Source organism: Rhinatrema bivittatum, chromosome 2 (genome assembly GCF_901001135.1).
Source record: "Rhinatrema bivittatum chromosome 2, aRhiBiv1.1, whole genome shotgun sequence".
Taxonomy (NCBI): domain Eukaryota; kingdom Metazoa; phylum Chordata; class Amphibia; order Gymnophiona; family Rhinatrematidae; genus Rhinatrema; species Rhinatrema bivittatum.
In genome coordinates, this window is record NC_042616.1 from 89,526,464 (window position 1) to 89,549,187 (window position 22,724).

A 22,724-nucleotide genomic window follows, 5' to 3' on the forward strand; every position below is an offset into this window, starting at 1 on the left:
GCATTTGCATGTTGCGGGCGCTATTAGGTTCGGGGGGGGGGGGGAGGGGGGGTTGGACGCGCGGTTACCCCTTACTGAATAAGGGGTAAAGCTAGCGCGTCGAAAACGCACGTCCAAATGCCGGCTAACAGTGCGCTCCGTCTAACCAGCAATCTACAAGATATACAGCTTTGGCTGTTTAACTGTGTGACATTTTTTTCTTTTTAAATGTATAGGCAACTGTAACATATATATATATATATTAATATCATATTTGGACTCATTAACTAATATATATAGCAGAACAATCCTTGATTACCTTTGCAGGAACTATTACATAAACAGTGCTGCAAGCCTGAAGAGCAAAGCATCGCCAGCCCTGTGGTGCTGAATCAGCCTGAGCCAAGTGAGTGGAGAAAGGAAAAGGGAAGGAGAGACAAAGGTGGGGGGGATGGATGCTGGGCAGGGGGTATGGAGGAGAGAAAGAAGTGGCTGCAAAGCAGGGAGATGTTGCAGGCCAAGGGAGGTGAGGAGAAGAGTGGGGCAGGGGATGGGATGGGCGCCAGAGAGCCAGCCCCCTTCCCTGCAATCGAACCACCCACTCACTTGCCGTTCCAAATTAAACAGTAAAACAATGCCTATAAGTTTGGGTTTGATTGTTTATTCTACATTTTCAGAAAGAAGAGGTAAAACCAGTCCGTTTAAAAGTAGTTCACCACCCGTCTTATAGACTGAATGCCTGCGCTTTGGCCTTGCCACTCGCTGAAACTGCGGTAGGCTCCCCTCTCCACGATGTACATGCGGCCCCGGTAGTTGGGCTCCTCATACAGCACCCAGCTGCAAAAAAAAAAACAAAAAAACAAAAGAGGAGAACATACAAATGTCAAGAAAACCAGAAAAAAAAGTAGTGTGCTATGGGTGAGATCAGAAGGATCAACTGAAATACAGAGCAGGCCCCCAAATACGCAAGCTTTCCGCTTCATACCCCAGTAAGGGGCATCACATTCAAACACTGACCCCACCCCCCCCCCCCCCCCCCCCCCCCCCGTGTGGAGCAGTCGCTGGTCAAAATAGCGGTGCCGAGCAAGGGATGCTTTCAGCTCTCCCCTTGCCTTTCGCAGACTTTAGATTGACTGAACAGGGTGGAGTGATTCTCCACTCTGCCACCCCCCACCCCATCCCAGCTTGGCACCCAGGGCAGTTGCCCCTTCTGCCCACCCCTTGTGACACCCTGCCCTATAGTCTTGTCTCCATGACCCTGAAATGCTGCCGCATCTCATTCAGAATCTTATTAATACTGTAATGTTCTGCAAGGTCCTAGCCAAGGTCGGCCTCTGCATCCTCTGAGTTTATTGTGTCCTTTTTTTTTTTTTTTCCCTTTTGCAGTAATTAAAAACAGCCTGAGAGTGCAGTCCTAGTGGCTCATGTTACTCTACACCCCCCCTGCACACACACACACGTTAGAGCTGGACAGGCTCTGGAGAAAGCGTGAGTGTCAGCAGTCAAACTGCAGAGGAAACTTGCTAAGTCAGCGCGTTCTGCAGACTCACCAGGCGGGGCTGGGGGAGGGGGAGAAATTGACTTTAACTGAGCTGAGGACCCGAGATTGGAGGAATGTGCCAGTTCGGATACGTTTTCGAGCAGCGGCCATACACAATAGAAACCAATTCTGGTTCGCTTTTGTGTTTGAAAACATTAGTTTCGTGGTCTTATCTTAAAATGACACTTGTGATTTAAAATATTTATCTACTAATTTATATTTATTACAGAGCTGATGTGGCATCTAACTTCAATATATAAAGCATCTCTTTTCCTCTACGATGTAACAAGTTTGCTTCTTTATAATGTGTTTACCAAATATGTTTTAAATCTGTCACCACTTTCTACCTAAGTCGTACACAGCAACAACAATTTAAAGATGCACTTGGACTATTAAATGGCGACAACCTGGTACACGTGCAGTAGCAACTAGAGATATTTTAGGCTTTTATGAGATTTATGATCTTATTGTTTTATATATTTTTCCTATTTGTTTTTAACTTTAACTATTTTACTGATATTTGTAAACTTTTTAATGAATTATTGTATTTCTGTAAACCGTTGTGAAGGTCCTGACTGAGACAACGGTATACAAAGTTAGTTCGCAGTGTGGCAACCTGATTCAGTGTGAAGCACTGCCAGGCAGTGGCACTGCTGCTGGCAGGAGGTGTTTGCCTCCCCTTCTGCAGGTGGAGAATCCTGGAGCTCATGGAGGGGGCGAGTGAATATTCCACGGGAGGAGGAGCAGGCCTGGACTTACGCACAGACCTACTCATCCTTTGCTTAGGCTGGTAATTTGCTGGGGGGGGGGGGGTGTGTGTGACAGAATCCTTCCTCCTGGAGGCCCCTTTATCACATACTTCCCACTCTCCTGCGTGGAGGGCCAATATCTCTTGCCCTTTTCCATCCCCACGCATTTGTCCAATTTCTCCTGCCTCCTCCCCCTGCAGACCCTCAGTCTCATCACCACTTCCACTCTCTCGCAGGGACCTCTGATCTTTTCACCCTCCCCTTTGCCCCCTGCGCACCACTGATCTCTGCAGCCCACCCTGGGTGTGGGATAGGGTTGGCAAGGCTCCGGGTCTGCCTGCTCCTTCGTGGCTCCGGCAGTCTAGCTCTCCGGCTCCAGGCTGGCTTAGGAGCCAAGACAGAGCCTTTAAGCTCCAGCTTGCTCCAGGAACCCCTGCTCCCGTTCCGGAGTAGCCCCAAACTACTGCACCGGCTTCAGATGCTTATATCAGGCTCCAGCTAAGGAGCCATGGAGGAAAAAAATGAAAAAAAAAAAAAAGTAATATGCTTAATAACATTTTCTAACTGATGTTACTGGATAATAAATATTCCAAGATTGTCATGTATTTGAGTGTAAAAAGATGATACTTGAAAGCTGTTCATCATATCTGAATTGTTTTATTTGTATATCTATCAAGTCAGCAACTATGGCATAATGTATTTTAAGGTAGCCAAGAGTGTAGCATCTTTGGAGCCCTGCTCCATTCTGATTCCAGCTCTGCTCTGGCAATCCCAGCTCCAGCACCAGAGCATAGCTAAAAAACTGACCAGATCCATCCCGGCTCCAAGACTTAGAGCTGACTGAGCTCCGGCTCTGGAGCCCAGGCCATTCCTACTGTGGACATTCAGTCTCTCTCTCTTTCTCTCTCCTGCTTCAACCCTTGACCTCTTGACTTCAGCAGCAGTAGACTGACTGAGCAGGGATTTATTTATTTATTTAAGAGCACATCTATCCTGAGCTCCACCTGAGACAATTCACAATAAAAACATACATAATCAAAATATGCAAAGGTGCACATAAAACTAACAAAGCAAAATTTCACAAATAACAAATCTGCAGATTCTATGTGACAGTTTTTGCAGGTTAGTATGCCAGTAGCATTGGTAGACATTTCCATTTGCATGTGGTGCCAGAATTTTGCTCTTTCATTGAAATGCTTGTTTAAACAAGAAAGTTGTCATAGTTATTTCACATTTTTTTAAAATCGGAAATCTTCCGCAGTGATTCTGGAACAAAAATTTTGGTAATGATGCAGAATATAAATCATTGTAAATAAATAAATAAATACATAAATAAATAAATAAATTCCAAAGTCTCAGACCTGCAACTGAAAAAGCTTGGCTTCTTGTAATGTCAAACCTTGCCATTTTTGGGGTGGCAACTTCCAGAAGGTTCTTGTTTGAGGAGAGTAATTGCTTTGATGGATTATAAATGCGAAGTGAGGCATTTAACCAGATGCATGAACCATGTTGTATTAAATTGAATCTAAGCATTGATGTTTTAAACTGAATACGGTAAACCAAAGGAAGCCAATGTAAAGAAATTAGGACCAGAATTATGTGATCTGTTAGATATGTGTTGGCGAGAACACGAGCTGCAGAGTTCTGGATTATCTGCAAAGGGTGGGTTGTACATGCTGGCAATCCAAGATATAAAGAATTACAATAATCCAGACCGTTTAATATTAATAATTGCAAAACTAAATGAAATCATGAGTTTCAAGGAGTAGTTTTAAATGCTTTAGCAAGTGCAATTTATAAACAGAAGATTTCAGCAGGGTAGAAATGTGATATTGCATAGAGAGATTTGAATCAATCATTATGCCTGTTTCTTGCTTTGTGATTGATTGGAATACTGTATCCTTGGAAGTTCAAGGTAGAAGAGATCTCATAGGAAGGGGATTTGATATCTGAAAGTAACATGATTTGTTTTTATGATGATAAGTTTTACCCTGTAATGAGCTAGCCATCACTTTACGGAGTTTAGCAGAGAGTGACTAAGGCTAATGTATTGGACCAGGAAGTGTTATATTGATTCAGGACTAGGAAGAGAATAGAATACCGATTCAGCCCACATTCTCAGAACCTACTTCCCCCACAGAGGTATGGAATATGTCTTGGACAATGGCTTTGCTATATTTGATAGCTGTGTAGATTATTAGAAAACTTGGTGTAACCCCATTTCCGGATGATGATTAAACACCAATGGGGCCATAAAAGATTTATATATCTTGGGGCCGATTCTAATTCCAAACTCTCGCTCACATGTCCAGGTTCTTATACTGAGGGGGTGGGGAGAGGAATTTCTCCTCCAACTCCACTTTGGATATGAGTTCCAATAAACAATGCAGAAGACTGATGGAATGTCTAAAAATAAACCTTACTGAAAATGGCCTTTGATGAAAAAATGGTACAGTTCACGACTGTTATAGTCAAACAGTTCACAGTCTGTCCTCTAACCTGTGTAAGGGTCTCTCTCTCTTTCTCTCTACCAGCGCAAGGGAACTACATTACTTACCCTCCAGGGTTTGGATAAGTAAGGTTCCCAATTTCTCTCTCTCACAAGCACACTCACAAGCAGGTTCCCAATCTTTCTTTCTCATAGGCACACACACACAAACAGGCTCTTAATCGCTCTCTCTCACAACCATACACACAAGCAGGCTCCTAATCTCTCTCTCTCTCACAGGCACAAATACAAGCAGGCTCCCAATCTCTCTTGTACACACACAGGCACACACACAAGCAGGCTCACAATCTCTCTCTCTCTCTCTCTCACAGGCACAAATACAAGCAGGCTCCTAATCTCTCTCTCTCATACAAGAACACACACAAGCAGGTGCTCAATCTCTCTCTCACACAGGCACAAATACACAAACAGACTCACAATCTCTCTCTCACACAGGCACACACATAAACAGGCTCACAATCTCTCTCTCTCTCTCTCTCACAGGCACAAATACAAGCAGGCTCCTAATCTCTCTCTCTCATACAAGAACACACACAAGCAGGTGCTCAATCTCTCTCTCACACAGGCACAAATACACAAACAGACTCACAATCTCTCTCACACACAGGCACACACAAGAACATAAGAACTGCCATACAGGGTCAGACCAAGGATCCATCAAGCCCAGCATTCTGTCTCCAACAGTGGCCAATCCAAATCACAAGTACTCGGCAAGTGCCCAAACGCTAGATAGATCACAAGCTACCATTGCTTATTAATTACTGTAATAGCAGTTTATGGATTTAACCTCTAGGAACTTATCCAAACCTTTTTTAAACCCAGTAACACATAGGGGCAGATCTTAAAACAAACGCGTGGGCGTAGATTTGTTCGCACAACCCGGCGCGAACAAATCTACGCCCGATTTTATAACATGCGCACGCTGCCTCAGTCGTCTGCCTCCAAACTGAACAGCCCTAACTTCTTTAGCCTTTTCTCATAGGACAGCCGTCCATGCCCTATATCATTTTGGTTGCCCATCTCTGCACTTTCTCCAGTGCAGTTATAACTTTTTTGAGATGCGGCGACAGAATTGTACACAATATTCAAGGTGCGGTCTCACTATGGCGCGATACAGAGGCATTATGACATCCTCCATTTTATTTTCCATTCCCTTCCTAATAATTCCTAACATTCTGTTTGCTTTTTTATTCACTACAGCACACTGGGCTGACGATTCAATGTATTATCCACTATGACGTCCCACTATGACACCTAGAGCTCTTTCCCGGGTGGTAATTCCTAAGATAGAACCTAACATTGTGTAACTACAGCAAGGGTTATTTTACCTATATGCATCACTTTGCACTTATCCACATTAAATTTCATCTGCCATTTTGAAGTCAAATCTTCCAATCTCACAAGGTCCTCCTACAATTCATCACAATCTGCTTTAGATTAAAACTACTCTGCATAATTTTGTGTCATCTGCAAATTTGATCACCTCAGTCATTGTACACCTTTCCAGATCAATTATAAATATATTAAAAAGCACCGGTCCAAGTACAGATCCTTGAGGCACTCCACTGTTAACCTTTTTTGCACTGTGAAAACTGACCATTTAATCTTACTCTCTGTTTCCTGTCTTTTAACCAACTTGCAATTCATAAAAGGACATCACCTCCTGTCCCATGACTTTTTAGTTTTCTTAGAAACTTCTCATGTGGGACTTTGTCGAATGCCTTCTGGAAATCCAAATACACTATATCTACCGGTTCACCTTTATCCACATGTTTTTTCACCGCTTCAAAAAATGTAGGAGATTTGTGAGGCAAGACTTCCCTTGGGTATATCCATGTTGGCTGTGTCCCATTATATCATGTTTATCTAAATGTTTATCTAAATGTTTTGTGATTTTATTCTTTATAACAGTTTTCACGATTTTTCCTGGCACTGAAGTCAGGCTCATCGGTCTATAGTTTCCCGGATCACCCCTGGATCCCTTTTTAAATATACGGGTTACATTGGCCATCTTCCAATCTTCAGGTACAATGGGTGATTTTAATGATAGGTTACAAATTTTTACTAATAGTTCTGAAATTTCATTTTTCAGTTCTTTCAGAACCCTGAGATGGATACCATCCGGTCCAGGTGATTTACTACTCTTCAGTTTGTCAATCAGGCCTACCACATTTTCCAGGTTCACCGAGATTTGGTTCAGTTGATCAGAATCATCACCCAAGAAAACCTTCTCCAGAATGGGTATCTTTCCAACATCCTCTTCAGTAAGCTCCCAATCTCTCTCACGCAGTTGTGACTCTGCTCATTCTTTGCCCTGCTGGCTTGGGCTCTGGCAAGAGCCTTGTGCCCAAGTCCCTTTTTTTCACTTGGGCCCCACCAATCTGGGCTCCGGCGGTGGCCGCAGTTGGATCTCTCTATTTTGATGTGGCTTTAGCAGCGGTGCATGGGTGTATCTCTATTTTTTCACTTGGGCCCAGCTAGCAGCCCAAATTTGGATCTCTCTTTCTTTTCTTTTTTTTTTTTTTTTACTTCGGCTCCACGGCCAGAGTTTCAGTGGAGGCTTGCATTTGCAACTCTATTTTTTCACTTGGGCCCCACCAATGGCCCGCAGTCAGTTTCACTCCTTTCACTTTGGGCTGTAATGGGATGAGCTCTACCACGGCCTGCCAGCTGCACTGGGAGGGAAAAGCTGTGCCTGGCCCCCAGGAAAAGTGTGCGGCTGCATACATGCACAGCTTAGAGGGAACATTGGACACTATGTTCTTATTTGTTCTAGACCTCAGATGGTACTGACCAGGTGTATATTGGTTGATTTCTGTCAGCAGAGTATAAGCAGAGATGCTTGGGAGAAGTTACTAGATCTTTCCCAGGAGAGGAACAGAGTTCTGTCCAGCAGTTAGAAGAGAATGAGGGATAAAGAAATTCTTTCCCTGGAATATTGATGTGTTAGAATACAGATTTCTGACCTGGCTAGCAACACGAAAGGAATAGGGAAGAGAACTTCCATGGAGAGAAGAGTATATCTGCAGAGACTGAGGGCTTGTGACTAACCTCTGGATGGAGCATCACAGTCTGTTAGATTATCTCAGTATTGGTCCAGTGAGTAAACTCAAAGTGGAATAATATGTTTCAGGTGACCCCATTTTAATAGTCCTATGGGATAGAAAGGATAATTTCAGGATTTTTCAATGGTGACAGAAGGAGGCCCAACTGATAGAAATAAGTATACAGGATGGAAAGAGTTTTGAAGAGCGGGAACAACCTTCTTGTTTAGCTAGTACCTGCTGTTTCCAGGCCTGTCACTGTGTCAAGTAATGCTCTGGTGGGATGGGCCCCGCTCATTAATATGGCGATCCAACCTTGGTCCCCCTAGAACAGGGGTAGTCAACTCCTGTCCTTGAGATCCACAAATAGGCCAGGTTTTCAGGATATCCACACTGAACATGCATGAGATAGATCTGCATACAACAGAGGCAGTGCTAACAAATCTATCTCATGCATATTCATTGTGGATATCCTGAAAATCAGGCCTGTTGGTGGCTCTCGGGGACCAGAACTGACCACCCCTGCCCTACAATGATGCAACTGCACTCTATCGGCCATGTAGGAACTATGGAGAGCTCCTGCCACTACTGTGGAAGCCTGCAGCATTGATGCCCCGCCCTCTGATGAAGCACCATGGCACCTTGTCCACCCCTTCTGAAAGACCCAGCTGTTTCATCTCAACAACAGTCTGCCTTCTAAATTAGAAGAGCAGAGTAAGAGGAGTATGAATATCATTTACTGCTACTGTCTTTAAATGACTGTGGCAAGACTTAGTTTTTGTAACCCTTTGCAACAACTTCTATCTCAAAATAAAGCACAGCTTTTGGGAAGTACCAGCTCTGTCTGAAAAGTAAATTGCCCTGAGTGCTCAAAGAGTTAACGTGAAAGAGTTCCCCCATTGGAGAGCCAAAACTGAGAAGTTAAAAGTGTTGAAATTAAAATTTATGTAAATCTGATAAGGCCTTGAACCTGCTACAAGAAACCAGACTATGGATAGAGAAATATTCTTTTTAGACTGGAAGAGCTAATTCGTATTAGAGGTCTACTTTGTGAACAAGATCATCAAATAGGTTTGGTTGCTTTCTATATGTTTCAGCAAGTTCTTCAGAATACTAACTCTACAATTTATGTCAACTGTTAGGATTGTGGACCCTTGGGCTGGAGCTAGTGGTGGTGACCACTGAGGGATTGCCCCCAGTGGGTCTCGTCTCCGGAAGGTGGAGATAGTGAGGACAACCCAACAGGACCTTCACCTATACCAGCCTTCGTTCCCCGCAGGTTGAGCCCTTGGGTGCCGGGGTCGGCAGGACTTAGGTGCGGGTGCCTCAAAGACGATGGTAAAGCTGATGAAGAAGGCAGGGTCAGAGATCCGGGTCTGTGCTGGCAGCGAAGGAGCAGAACGGAGTCCAGGCAGAAGATTCGGGGCAGGCAGCAGATAGGCTAGAGCGAAGTACCAGGCCAAGGGTCAAGACGGGCAGCAGACAGGCAGAGACAAGAAGACAAGCCGAAGTCAAACCAGGAGATCAAGCCGAAGACTGGGTCACAGGAGCTGGGGACCAAGGAGAAGATCGGAGACTGGAATGAAGGCACGGGCAGGAAAGCAGGAACTGGAATGCCGGGACCGGAATCAGGAACACAAGACTGGAGAAGAAGGAACAGAATCAGGAACAGGATCAAGCAGGAACAGGAACGAAGACGTCTGGACACAACTAGCACTCCAAGGAGGCGACCTGGTGCAAAGGCAAAGGACTGCAGCAGGCTGCTGTGGGGTTTAAATACCCCTCCCATGTGATGTCATCTTCCTGGGCCGGGATGAGTTTTCCTGCCGTGGCCCCTTTAAAGGGCGGGGCCTCCCACGCTCGCGCACCTAGGGAGAGCCCCTGCCGGACGGAGGAGGACGGCGTTCGCAGCTATGTGGTAGGCGTGGTTGGCCTGCCGCGAAGCGAGTCACGCTGCACCGGGCTGTAGCGGAGGTGAGCGGAGGAGCAGGTAGAGGGACCGGCCGGGGCCTGCTGCGGCCGGGAGCCGCAACATCAACAACTTATTGAAGCAGATTTTAATCATTCACAGCAGATGTGACTTAGTCACTTAATACATTTTAAATCATTGACTTTCTCCAGAAAATGTTCATTTTTACATTAAGAATCATCAAGTTTGCATTCTAACCTATAACATCTGTCTTGCTTTGCAAACAGCACTGAAATCATGTCAGCGGTCGTCTTAAATCGCCTGCAAGGTGGAAGGAGTTCTGCAAATCTCAACATTTACACAGCCCTTGCAGTAAAGAGTATTGTCCTCCGTCAACTTTCTCCATAAATGCACTTGAAACCAGTTAAAAACTACTTTTAAATTCATTCCAAGATAATCAGAGACAGCTGATTTTTTTTTGTTATAAACTGGTTTAAAATCTATTGAAAAATAATTTGTACAGTTAAATGAGGATGTTAACTGGGGGAGCAAGGCTCCATTTAATTCCTTTTTAGAAGGAAAACACCATTTATTTGTTAACTTTTTTCTAAACACTTTCCCCTTTCAGAATGAACCCCTTTTTCTCCAATCCATCAACCCCAAATTTCCCTGTTAAACCCTGGCATGTGGGGGGCAAATGAGAATCTTTGGTTCAATATGGCTGCTTCCCACTGTTGCACTTGCTGCATATGTGCTTGCATTAATATTTTGATGCAGTCGCATCTTTCTCTCCTCCCGGAAATCTTCCCTTCTTTTCTCTTGCAGGCTTAACTACTTACGCGCCATCTCCGTAAACTTTCAGGGCATTGATGCAGCTCTTGCTCCAAACTCGTCCTTGCAAGAAGGGGCAGTCTTCACAGAGCTCCATGCGCTGGCCGGTAAAATTGCACCCTTCAAATAGTTCAAGTCTGTAATGCTCACCGTGCTTTAAGAAGAAAGATGAATTAGGTTTTCTTGACGTAAGAAGAAAATCAGAAAAGACCACGGAATTCTATTTGGCCGTGTATACATAGAAATTCATGGCACATTAAAATAAAGACGGCCGAGCCCATCTAATCATCCCATTTCCCCTTTCTGCTGCAGCACTGCAGGCCCTCTATGGTCTCTGTGTTGGCTGTTTTATTTTCTTTTCTTCTTTTTTTTTTTTATTACTGCTAATGAATCTGTGCTTGTCCTGTGCCATTACGGATTCCAAAAGGCATTTTTGTCCCCAGCGCCTCAAATGTGGTTCTGTTCTATGTATCCACCAATCTTTATTAAGAGAAATATTCCCCAAAGTAACTTCTGAGTTTAACCCCTCCAGCTTCATATCATGATATCTTGTTCTTCAATGTCCTTTCCACCCATTATGTGCCATTCCTTAACTACTCAGCATCACAGTATTTATTTGCATCACAGGCATTTATTGTACTATAGCCCCGTGATGCTTATTCTCACCATTACTAGGTGCTTTTATTCTGCACCACACGTGTCTAACAAAGTCAGCGATTGCAATACCACGGCGAGATCTTCATTTCCTCTCTGGCCTCTGTAATGCTATCTCATCTATTTTTACCATGGCCAGTAAGTATTATGCAGCCCCTGAGACCAGATACATTATGGATTTTTCTCATCTTCTTGGCAGTGATAGAGTTAGGGTTGTGCCACCCCTGGGCACTCGTCGTGCTGTCACACGCACACTCACACCTCCCCGACCACCCAATAAGGTCAAACACCCGGGAGCAGAAGATGTAAGGCACAGGCCCCCAGGTTCCTGCAGTGGTCACAGGTAGTTCCTGTACTAAAAACTGAAACCTTCTGAAACACATGATTGGCAAATATTCTTTTATTTTATACTAGCTGTTAAGCCCGTTAAAACGGGCGAGATTCCATCAGTTAGACTGGCACGGTTAGAGCCGCTCTGTTCTCCACAACTTCCCTTTTCCTTCCATCCTCTCTCACCTCATCTACAACCCCTTCCCTCTCCCAGCCCTCCTCCACTCTTTTTTCTCTTCTCCAGAACTTCTTACCCTTCCCACTTGTTCAGTCATATCCTCTTCCCTTCCCCTCTCACCTTCCCTTTCCTTCCCCTTCTCCCCTCTCCCTCAGCCCTCCTCCACTCCCTTTTTCTCTACTCCACTTTACCCTTCCCACTTACATCCTCTTCCTTCCATCCCTTCTCATCTTCCCTTTTCTTCCCCTCCCACCTCCTCAACCCCTTCCCTCTCCCTCAGCCCTCCTCCACTCCCTTTTTCTGTATTCCACAACTTTACCCTCCCCACTTACATCCTCTTCCTTCCCCTCCCTCCTCCTCCACAACCCCGTCCCTCAGCCCTCCTCCACTCCGTCTTCTTCTCTCTGACCCGCCTGACACTTAGACACTGCCGCGGCTGCTCCATGGGAGGTCTCCGGAGGTCTCTGTCTCTCACGCGCGCCTCTCCACCGGGCTCGTTGCTGGCCCGCCCGACACTCGGTGATGAGGCGCGCGCGAGAGAGAGACTCCCGGTGACCTCCCATTTCTGTGTCTGTGCTGCCACCGCTGCCGCTTCTCCCCATGCGAGAGAGAGAGAGACCCCCGGAGACCTCCTGTGCTGCTGCCACCGCCGCTGCTCCTCCTCGCCGTTTCCAAGACAGCCGTCTGCTGGGCTCCCCTCTGACCGACGTGCTCTCGCGCATGTGCAATAGAGCTGCTCTCTACTGCGCATTTGCGGCACGTCGGTCCAAGCCCATTTATATGGTAGATTTTAAAAATTACTTTATTTGACATTATAAACATGAAGTCATTTTCGAATCTTCTTTCTGTATGTATAGTTTATTTTTTATTGGATAAAGAAAAGAGATCTCTAGCATTTGTAGAAGGGAGGAGACTGCAGGAATGGGGAGAGGGGAGAGAGAGTGGGTGAAAGGACCAGCAAGAGAGAGAGGACTGGAGGGAGGAGGAGCAAGAATGGGGTGAGGAAGCAGGTAAGAGGCCTGGGAATGGTGAAGACTAGGGGAAAGGGGGAAACATAGGAATCGGAGACAGGAGAAGAGGAGGAGGAGGAGGGTTTCGGGGGTGAGTTCCAGAATCTGGGAGCACAGAATCCAAGGGCATGGGAGCCAGGATGTTAATCGCATTGTTGGAATTGGGGGAGGAGGCGGGTGTCCTTACGTGCTTTAGTCCTGCTTCCCCCCTGTGTACCCTCTCTAACTTCCCCCTCAATCTGACACCTACATAAAACACAACCAGCAGCAATCCCTTCTCTCTCATGCATAAAAGCACTGCCCCTCCTCCTCCTCTCTCACACACAGGCATGTCCCCCAGCTGATCCCCTCCAGTCCCTCCTATCCTCCCCAAAATAATCCCACTTTGCTCTATCTGCTCCAGCCTGACCCCCACCCCGATCCTATTCCTCGCAGGCTGCCTGGGAGGGGAAGGGCTCTTTCAGGAAGCAGAGGGCTGTTCTCTGCTGAATGAGATTCAGCACAATTGGAAGGCAGAAAATCTTGAACCGTCCCGCTGCCCTCGTATTTCTGCCACCCTAGGCCCAGGCCGTGTGCTTATTGAGAAATCCAGGCCTGCCTCTTGGAATGGAAGGATTGTTTCTAGGCCGGTACAGTAGCTCGGTGGCACCGTGGCAGTGCTGTGCATTGTTCTGCAGGAGACCTGGGTTTAATACCAAGTCTGGATTCTACTCCTAGAGGGGGGATGAATTCTCAGCCATCACACTAATAGCAACAGCTAGTGGCCAAACCCAGGGTGCATGTGTGCTGGGCTCTGGAAGGGTGTGCTCTCTGTGGTCCCTGTGGTTGCAATGGCTGAGGTAGATTGGGAGAGTGGGATGTTATAATTTACTTCTTATCTAGCATATATATATATATATATATATATATATATATATATATATATATATATATATGCAATTTATACCCAATGCACCCAGTTTCTTATTCCTACCTAATAGACCCCACTTCTTATCTATTTACTTGCAAACTACCTCATATCTGGATATCATATCTGAATGCATCCATTACTTATGTACTCAATGCCTTGTTACTTTATGAAATGGTGGAATGTCAAATGCCTATAAATAAAATGGGGTGTGTGTGTGTATAAAATCCTGCATAGTTGAGAATGAAGGCTTGTGGTGCCATAGCCCAGTAGGGCTTGGCTCATATTAAATTGGAAGCTCTAGAAAGAGAAGAAACTGCTGCGCTATAACCAATTTCTTCAGGATAGCTCTGCTTTGTGAATGGGGCATTGAGAATTCTGGAGAACTGATAGCAGAAAGTCATCCTCTAGATCAGAGAACCAGAGATCACATTCCCCAGCTGCGTCACCTGACCCTGCATGGGAAGGGGTGGGACTTCAAAGGTTACATAGATAGGATATAACCTGTTCTAGGGAGCTGAATCTCTACCTTCCTTCCTGCCTATTGTGTCTGGTCACCCCAGCACAATCACCTGGTACAGAATAATGTAATTATGTACACACTGTTTAGTATTTTATTATCTCAGTTTCCCCAGAAAAGAATCCTTGCATGCTGCACACAGAAGAGTTTTGAGACATTTCTGCATCAAAATAAGTGTTTCACCTGGAGGTGTGGGGAGTCCCTAATGTATACCCCCAATTCTGATTCCTGACAAGTAGATTGGGCCAGAGTGGTACCAGAAACAACCCAACAATGAAAGTCAGCAAACAAACTGTGGGTGATCCCTTTTTATAGGACCAATTGGCAGGTCCTTTGACTGGAATGGGGGAGAGCAATTCTCAACCATTCAAATGGGGGATGCTAACAATGAGGTTGGCGAGTGGAGGTTGAAGTTGCCAAGAATTATGGTTATAGAGGGATTTAGATTGAGATTAAGGAGTGCCTCGCACAGGGGAAGTGCGTTCTTGGCAAGTAACCCAAAAGGGCTGTAGGTCAAAGGTTTATGTATTGGGATTTCAGACATAGTATCTCATAGGGAGCAGGGGTAGAGGCATCTAACATATTAAATTTCAGGTGGGATTTAAAGAACACAACCAAACCTCCTTCTCTTCGTCCAGGTCTTGGTTTATGAAAGTGTGAGAAGTTAGGTGGGCAGCAGTGGTTGAGAATCAGAATGTCATAATCTTTCAGCCCTGTTTCAGTAACACATAAACAGTTGTAAGATCCAGAGGCAAGGAGGTCAATGTTTAGTGATGGATTGTGCATTGATGAGTACAAAGAACAGGGTAGTAGTTGCAATGATAGGGAGCATGCTGATTTATTCAATGTTAGGTGAGACTTCTACCTTGCAGAGTATGTAACTGCCATCAGATAGCTCCTCCACTGTAGCATCCCTGGCCTGTGATTATAGGGATAGGGAATTGATGTGGGGTAGATGATATATTGTATTCATAGTTTTCCATGATCCTGATGGTTGTGCAGACCCAAGTCACGAACGAGGCACGCACTGTCTTACCATCATCTAAAAATGGCTCCACAGCAATAAACTAGCTCTCAACATATCTAAAATGGAAATCATTATTCTATCATGCCATCCTTTCGTTGATACTCCCAGCTATTTCTCTTTTGATTCCCATTCCATCTCCATCTCCCAAAGTGTATGAAATTTGGGAGTCACAATTGATTCCTCTTTCTCCATGCACAACCACATAAAAACTATTACCAACTCCTCCTTCTACAAACTACACTTGCTCTGCCACCTTAAGCCCCTTCATGAACACTTGGACTTCAGGTCGGTCCTTCAATCCCTACTATTCTCCGGCATAGACTACTGTAACTCCCTCCTGACAGGTCTACCTTTATACACAACCCGTCCTCTACAGTTCATACAAAACTCGTCAGCAAGACTCCTTACTAGCACTCCCATGCATGATCACATCTCTCCTGTACTCAAAGCTCTACAATGGCTCCCTAACTCTTATCGAGTACAATACAAGCTTGCCATAATCATACACTCCTTGATTCACAATTTATACTCCCCATGGATTTCCTCAACAATAAAAATCCATATCCCCTCCTGACCACTTAGATCGTCTAACTTAATGCTATTAGATGCCTCACCTCCAAAGCTCACCCACCTTGAGGAAACCGGAGTATGTGCCTTCTTCTCTGCAGGACCACTCCTATGGAACAGCCTACCTAAGGAAGTAAGATGTCTCCGAGAAAAAGCAGTCTTTAAAAAAAGCCCTAAAAACTTTCCTCTTCAAGAAAGCATTCCCGAACCTAACTGATAATTGACTACCCCCAACATGCCCCTACTCGGAGGGTTCCACTTAGCAGACTACTGCCCTCACCTCTGGCCCCTATTTCAAAAGAAGGTACTCCCTAAGTGCTTATTTGTTTCTCCCTCTTCTGAAGAATTATGTTATTCTTCCTTCTCTTAAAAAATGTTGTATTGTCCTCTCTTTTTTCATTTGACTGTGTATGTTTATATTGTACCCCGCTCTGAACATAGGAAGGGAGGGTAATAAATGTGTTTAAATAAATAAATAAATAGTTTACCCAAATAAATCGCTATCTGAAAATAGCCCTCATTCAACTTGAGTACTTTTATTCTCATTTCCGGGAGGCATTGCCAGGGTCATATCCTGAGCAAGATAAGAAAATGTATGTAGATTATATTTTCAAAACTATACATGCCACTTTCTATACAAATTCTACCCTCCAAAAAAGCAGGTGTAAAAGTTAGTGCGTATAATAGTTGTCAAAGGCAAATAAATGAACATACTTTCCCTTTGAAATTTGATGTAAAGACCATGGGTAAAAAGTACTCATGGACTTTGGCCCAAAGCAGACTGTCTCAAAATTGCCACCAAGAAAGGTGCATTTTTTTTCTTGTAGATCACAGGGAGAAAAATTGTATAGAAAAGCTATGATTACATTTGCCGGCTCGTGGGCTGTCCCTGCAAGCCAGCACACTCACCTGGCCTGCCGACAACCAGCCTCGCTTCGTGGTGGGGACGCCGCCACCGTGATCTCCCCAGGATTTCTGCTTGGCATGTGCATGCAGTGTTCCTGGTCTTAAAGGCCCCCGCGATGGGAACCACTCCCATCAATGCAGGGAGATGGCATCACACAGCTGGGTATTTAGAGCCCAGCCTTGCACCTGATCAATGCCTCAGCAATGGGCCGTCTCCATCTTTGCAGTAGTATGTTGCTATATCCAGTGTTCCTGATCCTGAGTTCCTGATTCAGCTTTCTGGATTCAAGCCTGCTTGCCTTGTCCCTCCAAGACCCACCTGACTCATCTCTCCAAGCCCAGCCTGCCCCTTGCCTTGTTATCTTCATCCTCCCAGTGTCTTCTTCGCCTGCCCTCGGACGGACTACTGGATTTGACCGCAGCCTGAACTCTGACCATCTTTGCCAGCTGCCTGCCATTGACCTCCACCTAAACTCTGACTGCTCTCACCTACCACCTGCCTCTGATCTCAGCCTGGACCTCAACCATCCTCATCTGCTGCCTGCCTTTGACTCTAGCCACGACCAGGGACTCATGGCATTACCAACTTCCACAAGATCCATGCCTAAGACCTATTGGCCCCTGGAACCCGAGGGCTCAACCTAAGGGGAAAGGAGCTGGTATAGGGGAACCTCCAAACCAGTCTCCAACCAGCCTAGACCTGCCAGCTGTTGTGGAGGACCTACAGGGTCTTCCCTGTAGGCTGCACCAACCTCCCCACAGCAACAGGGTCTTCCTAGAAACACTACAAAACTAAATTCCTTAATTTTAACCAATTGTATCGTTTCGATGCATCTGGCCTTGAAATATCTGAATTCTATACTGGAATTTTGTTCTGGACTGTCTAATAAAAATTTGTCTGCTGGACTCTTCTCCATCTGTCTGCACCTTAGCGCTGTCATCATGCATCCAGCCACAATCAAATACTGCTTCAAGATAACATGATTGATAACAGGAAGTAAGACAATAGGGAAGACTGGGATGCAAATATTTTCAGCAGATGCTCCAAAATTAAAATTTCAGCATGGAATTTCAGTTTTTTATGATCATGTATCAAAATGACCTGGTAATTCCTAAAATAAATTACCGCCCACTGGCATAATTGGCAGTTAGAAATTATAAACAGGCCAATACAGTAAAGCGCGGCCACCCTGCTTCTAACCCGCTTTCTACTCACAATTTGGCCGCGTTAGTCCAACCTGTGATTCACTATCCCTTTTAACCCATCCTTACCGCCTCTTTAAATCAACGGGTAACCCTTTCCGCCCGCGGCATGTATATGAGATGTAAACGATCGGATTAGCTATTCCCTCCCATACAGTAACGCGCGCCCCAATTATCGCTTTTTAAACCTGCAATTTTGCCGCGCGTTTAACCTGCTAATTTACCGCCTACCCTTACCCCTGCGTTAGAGGCAGGCGTAAGGGTAGGCGGCAAACTTTCCCCCAGCCCCCGCTCACCTGCCCTGGCCGCATCCATGGGTGCCGGTCTCCGGGGCAGCCCCAGTCCTCTCTCCCCTCCTCCCGAAGCAACTTTAACCAAAAGAAAACCTAAAATCCCCGCCTCCCGAAGCAAGGCGCAGGGCGAAAAGCGACTCGACGTGTAAAGTATTGTGAATAAGTGTAACCAAAGTTAACTTATTTTTTCTTTCTTTCAGCCCTCTCTGCCCTCCTCCGGAGGCGCGCGCCGCGGCTCCCCTGCCTCCCGGGGGCAGCCGGCGGCAAAAGCGGCTTCCAGCGGCCCCCGCCGGCGAAGATGGACGAACGCACGCCCGTAGTGCACGGGCGCTCAAGCCAGCGAAAGCACATGAACGGGCGTGCGTGACGTCACGGCGTACATTCATACGCTTCGCTGGCTTGAGCGCCCAAATTGACGGGCCCCCAAGTCAGCGAAAGCGTATGAACGTACGCCGTGACGTCACGCACGCCCGTTCATGTGCTTTCGCTGACTTGAGCGCCCGTGCACTACGGGCGTGCGTTCGTCCATCTTCGCCGGCGGGGGCTGCTGGAAGCCGCTTTCGCCGCCGGCTGCCCCCGGGAGGCAGGGGAGCCGCGGTGCACGCCTCCGGAGGAGGGCAGAGAGGGCTGAAAGAAAGAAAAAGTAAGTTAACTTTGGTTACACTTATTCACAATACTTTACATGTCGAGTCGCTTTTCGCCCTGCGCCTTGCTTCGGGAGGCGGGGATTTTAGGTTTTTAGGTTTTCTTTTGGTTAAAGTTGGGATCCACTTCCTGGTACCTGTCATTTCAAATGTCATTTGAAATGACAGGTACCAGCGCACCCAGGATACTGTATAGGCGCTGTATAGCGCCTATACAGTAAAATGGATTGCGCTTCATGGACGCGCGTTGGATGCGGCTTGCATTTGCATGCCATTTAAATAGAGTATCGAGCGGTATGCGATCCGAACTGTGCGTGCGGCAAACGCGGGTACGCCCGGCCCTAACGCAGCTCTGTCTACCGCACCTTACTGTATCGGCCTGAAAGTGATATAATTGGAGGTTTGCATTGTGTATACTGAATTTTCAGCATAAAACCAATTTCACACTAACCATTTTGATGGGTCTGCAGGAGCCCATGTGATCACTGTGAGCATTCCAACGATGGAAGTTGGGATACTCTCCTCGCTCCAGGATATACTGCTGTCCTTGGAAGTCAGGATGATCAAAACAGAGCCAGGCACCACTTGCCACACAGATTGAATTGGTTCTGTTCATGAAACCCCTGTCCTGAAAATTATCACAGTCCCCAAACACCTCCAGCTTCCTCCCAGTGAAGCATTTGCCCTCATAAAAAATGATCTGAAAGAGAGAAAGAAAAGAAATACAACATATTCTAGTATTTGTAGACCAATTGTCTGTATCTTTTTCTTTTTTTTTTTTTCGGAAGATTCCAGCTGAGAAAGTTGGGCTTTAGTGTGCACATCAGCTTTGGTGGCTGGATATGTATCTCTTGCTGTTCATATGAACATTGGCAACAACAAATGGAGGTATTCTTATTTCGAACCTAGTTTTGAAAGTATCCCAGGCCCTGAGAAGAACCTTAACATTAGGGGTTGAAGTGGGAAAAAGGTGGAGGTTCTCCTCATGCTTTGAAGTCCTCCAATGTATCTGGTAGCCTCCTTCCCCTCTATCACCCTTCCAATGGCCTGCCTATACCATGATCCATCTTTATTATTTTGTAGAGACCTCTTGGCTCTTCACTAGATGGCCCTAGATCCCTGCCCTTGAGTTGTCAGCTATCCTATCCAGAAAGGGGAGGAGGGGGTAGCTTAGGGTAGATTATGACAGTGCATAGTTTCATTTGAAAAAGTAAGGTATGCCTTGCTGTGCTCTCACAGTTTAGGTCCCCAGGGAGGGGAGAGACACTGCATTGTCAGGGTTGGCAAGGGGATTGAAAAAAAGAAAGATTTTGCTGTTTTCCTTGTACCACTATCCTCTAGTTGTGAGACTTTTTATCCGCTATGTATGCTATAGGTTTTCAGCAAATTATAAATCTTCCAACACATAGGGCAGGCCATACACTCGATCTTGTATTTATCAATTCCCATGTAGAAAATGCAGTTGCTCCTACAAGCTTACCTATTCCTTGGTCTGATCACCGACTGATCTCTTCACATCTCATTATACACTACCCTAGATGTGATTCTTTGACTCAGAAAACTATAATTGAATATAGAAAACCATGTCAACAAGACGATTTAATAGATCTTAATCCAGTTACCCTTAAAAATTTAGATCTAACATTGAATCTGCCACTAACTCATGGAATTTAATTACAAATGATATAGCTGATGCCTGCTGTCCTATAATTAAAAAAGAAATAAAGTCCAATAAAAAACATAGAACCCCCTGGTACACCTCAGAGCTCAAATCAATGAAATGTTCCCTTAGAATTGCAGAAAACAATGGTATAAAAATCCTACACATGCTTCCTTGAGTATTTACAGGATCCTGCTTTCTAAATATAAATCTAATACTAATAAAACTAAGCAAGATTATTACTCAAACAAAATTCATGACTACCAATATAATCCGAGAGCTTTATTTTCCTATGTAGCGGAACTAACTAATCCTTCCCCGAGTACAATGCCGCACTGAAATACTAAAAGTAAGTGCAATGAGATTGCAAATTTTTTTTTTTTAGAGGTAAAACATTAAATCTAGTAAAAAATATTCACACACACAAGACATCTAAGATAACACTACCATCAAATTCAGAGATTGCATAGACCACTTTTGATAATATTTCTTCAACTGAAATTGAGATCCTCATTTAAAAAAATGAACCCAGCCATCCACCCTTCAGACGCCATTCCCATCAAATCTTTAAAGATGGTACTGAGTTTAATTGCTAAACCTTTAGCAGACATCATTAATCTTTCTCTCAACCAATTTAAAATGTGCTATAGTTAAACCGATCATAAAAAAAACCCCAAGCAAATTCATCAGACCCATCTAATTTTAGGCCCATCTCCAACTTGCCATTTTTTTCCAAAATTTTGGAAAAGGTTGTCAATCAACAATTTACAGAGCATCTAGAATCCTTCCCAATTTGGATTCGATAATTCTTTAGTACAGAAACCCTGCTGGTCTCCCTCTTGGACACGCTCCTGAGAGGTTTAGACAATGGTCAAACTTATCGATTAGTAATGCTTGATATATCTGCAGCATTTGACATGGTTAATCATGACACCCTACTTGACAGATTAAGAGAAATTGGTTTAACAGATATCACAATTCGGTGGTTTGAATCACATTTGGAAAATAAGTCATACAAAGTTAAAATAAATGACAATGAATCAGAACAATCTGTGTAAAGCAGAAGTTCTCTTGTTTTTTCCATCTGCAACTAAAGAAAGATATTTTTTTTCTGCTGCCCTGCCTTTTACTAGGGCTGGAAGTTTTAAGAACTGCTTCTAGTCCAAGGCCTTTCCTCCTGGAAAGTCTGAAACTGAGTTAAAGAGGAATTTAAGGGAGAGAAGAGGAGAAGAATATCTGGAGACCCCCCAGCAGAGTTTTTACCCTAGAGATGCAGGTCATGGCCAGGTTGGAGTTCAGGAGCACCGTTGAGACATAGGTAATGAGGGGAAGGGGACATCAGTCATGGTTAGGATTCCCCAGCCACTTTGGGATAAATATTCATTCCATTCCATGGATGAAACACAGGCTTCAAGCCCCAGTACTAAGGGATACTTCCACGGAGGGAGAGACACCTTAAATCTGTGCTCTCCTATGGCTGAAGAACCTGGATGTAACTGGACACTGCCTTATTTATGCATCTTACTTCTTTTGCAGTTAATCACAGTAAACTTTATTTTGAACACCCATCCAATGAGTCCAGCATTGAAGGTTATCCTTCCCACCAATAGAAAGAACTCAATCTTTGGGACAAGAAGAGGGGGGAAAGTGACAGTAAATGTAGCCCCAAGATGCAAATATTTTTATGGCCCTTTGAGATCCAGCACATCTATAGAAAAAGGGTTACACCTGTTTTTCCTCCACCTGTTTGATTCTCTTCCCCATCCTCTCAGTCTCATATTTTCCCTTGTATCAGGAAGTCATCTAGTCAGGGTGAGGTATCTTTATTAAGCTAGTTGATCAGAGGGTGTAGTGGATCTGCAAGGGAAGCCTCACGCAAAGTAAAGGTGAATAATCCCCTCTATAAAAGCAGATTTCTCCTATGCTAAGACCCAGGAATAAGTCCATATAATTCCCAAGGTTGTGGTTCCAAAACAGCTCTGTTTTTATTTATGTAACCCCTGTGATGCTGGAACCCAGATAACAGTTCCAGAGACCATATCTCACCCTTCCATTTAGATGGACATTGTTATTATTCCATTAGATTTACTTTCCAGGATTTCCTGCGCAGGGGGACGTTTCCTTTCAAGGTCCTCACATCACTCTTTACTTTTGCCCTAGTTAAATCTCTTGCACACAGCATTGATAATCTCAGCTCAAAGAATAATAAAGTCAATATTCAATGAGACACAGAAGAGTTGTTTGGTGATTTCCAACATCACTCT

At 44.9% G+C, this 22,724-nt stretch overlaps 1 protein-coding gene across 1 annotated transcript in view; it reads right to left on the bottom strand.

The window, feature by feature from the left end:
* Positions 1-680: 680 nt before the first annotated feature.
* CRYGN (crystallin gamma N) overlaps positions 681-22,724 on the bottom strand; it is a 37,494-nt gene continuing 15,450 nt past the window's right edge. The window contains exons 2-4 of the mRNA XM_029592609.1: positions 19,252-19,500; positions 10,570-10,715; positions 681-816 (exon numbers count right to left, since the gene is read on the bottom strand). Of these exons, the coding sequence (XP_029448469.1) occupies positions 681-816; positions 10,570-10,715; positions 19,252-19,500 (531 nt within the window). The remainder of the gene's footprint in view (positions 817-10,569; positions 10,716-19,251; positions 19,501-22,724) is intronic.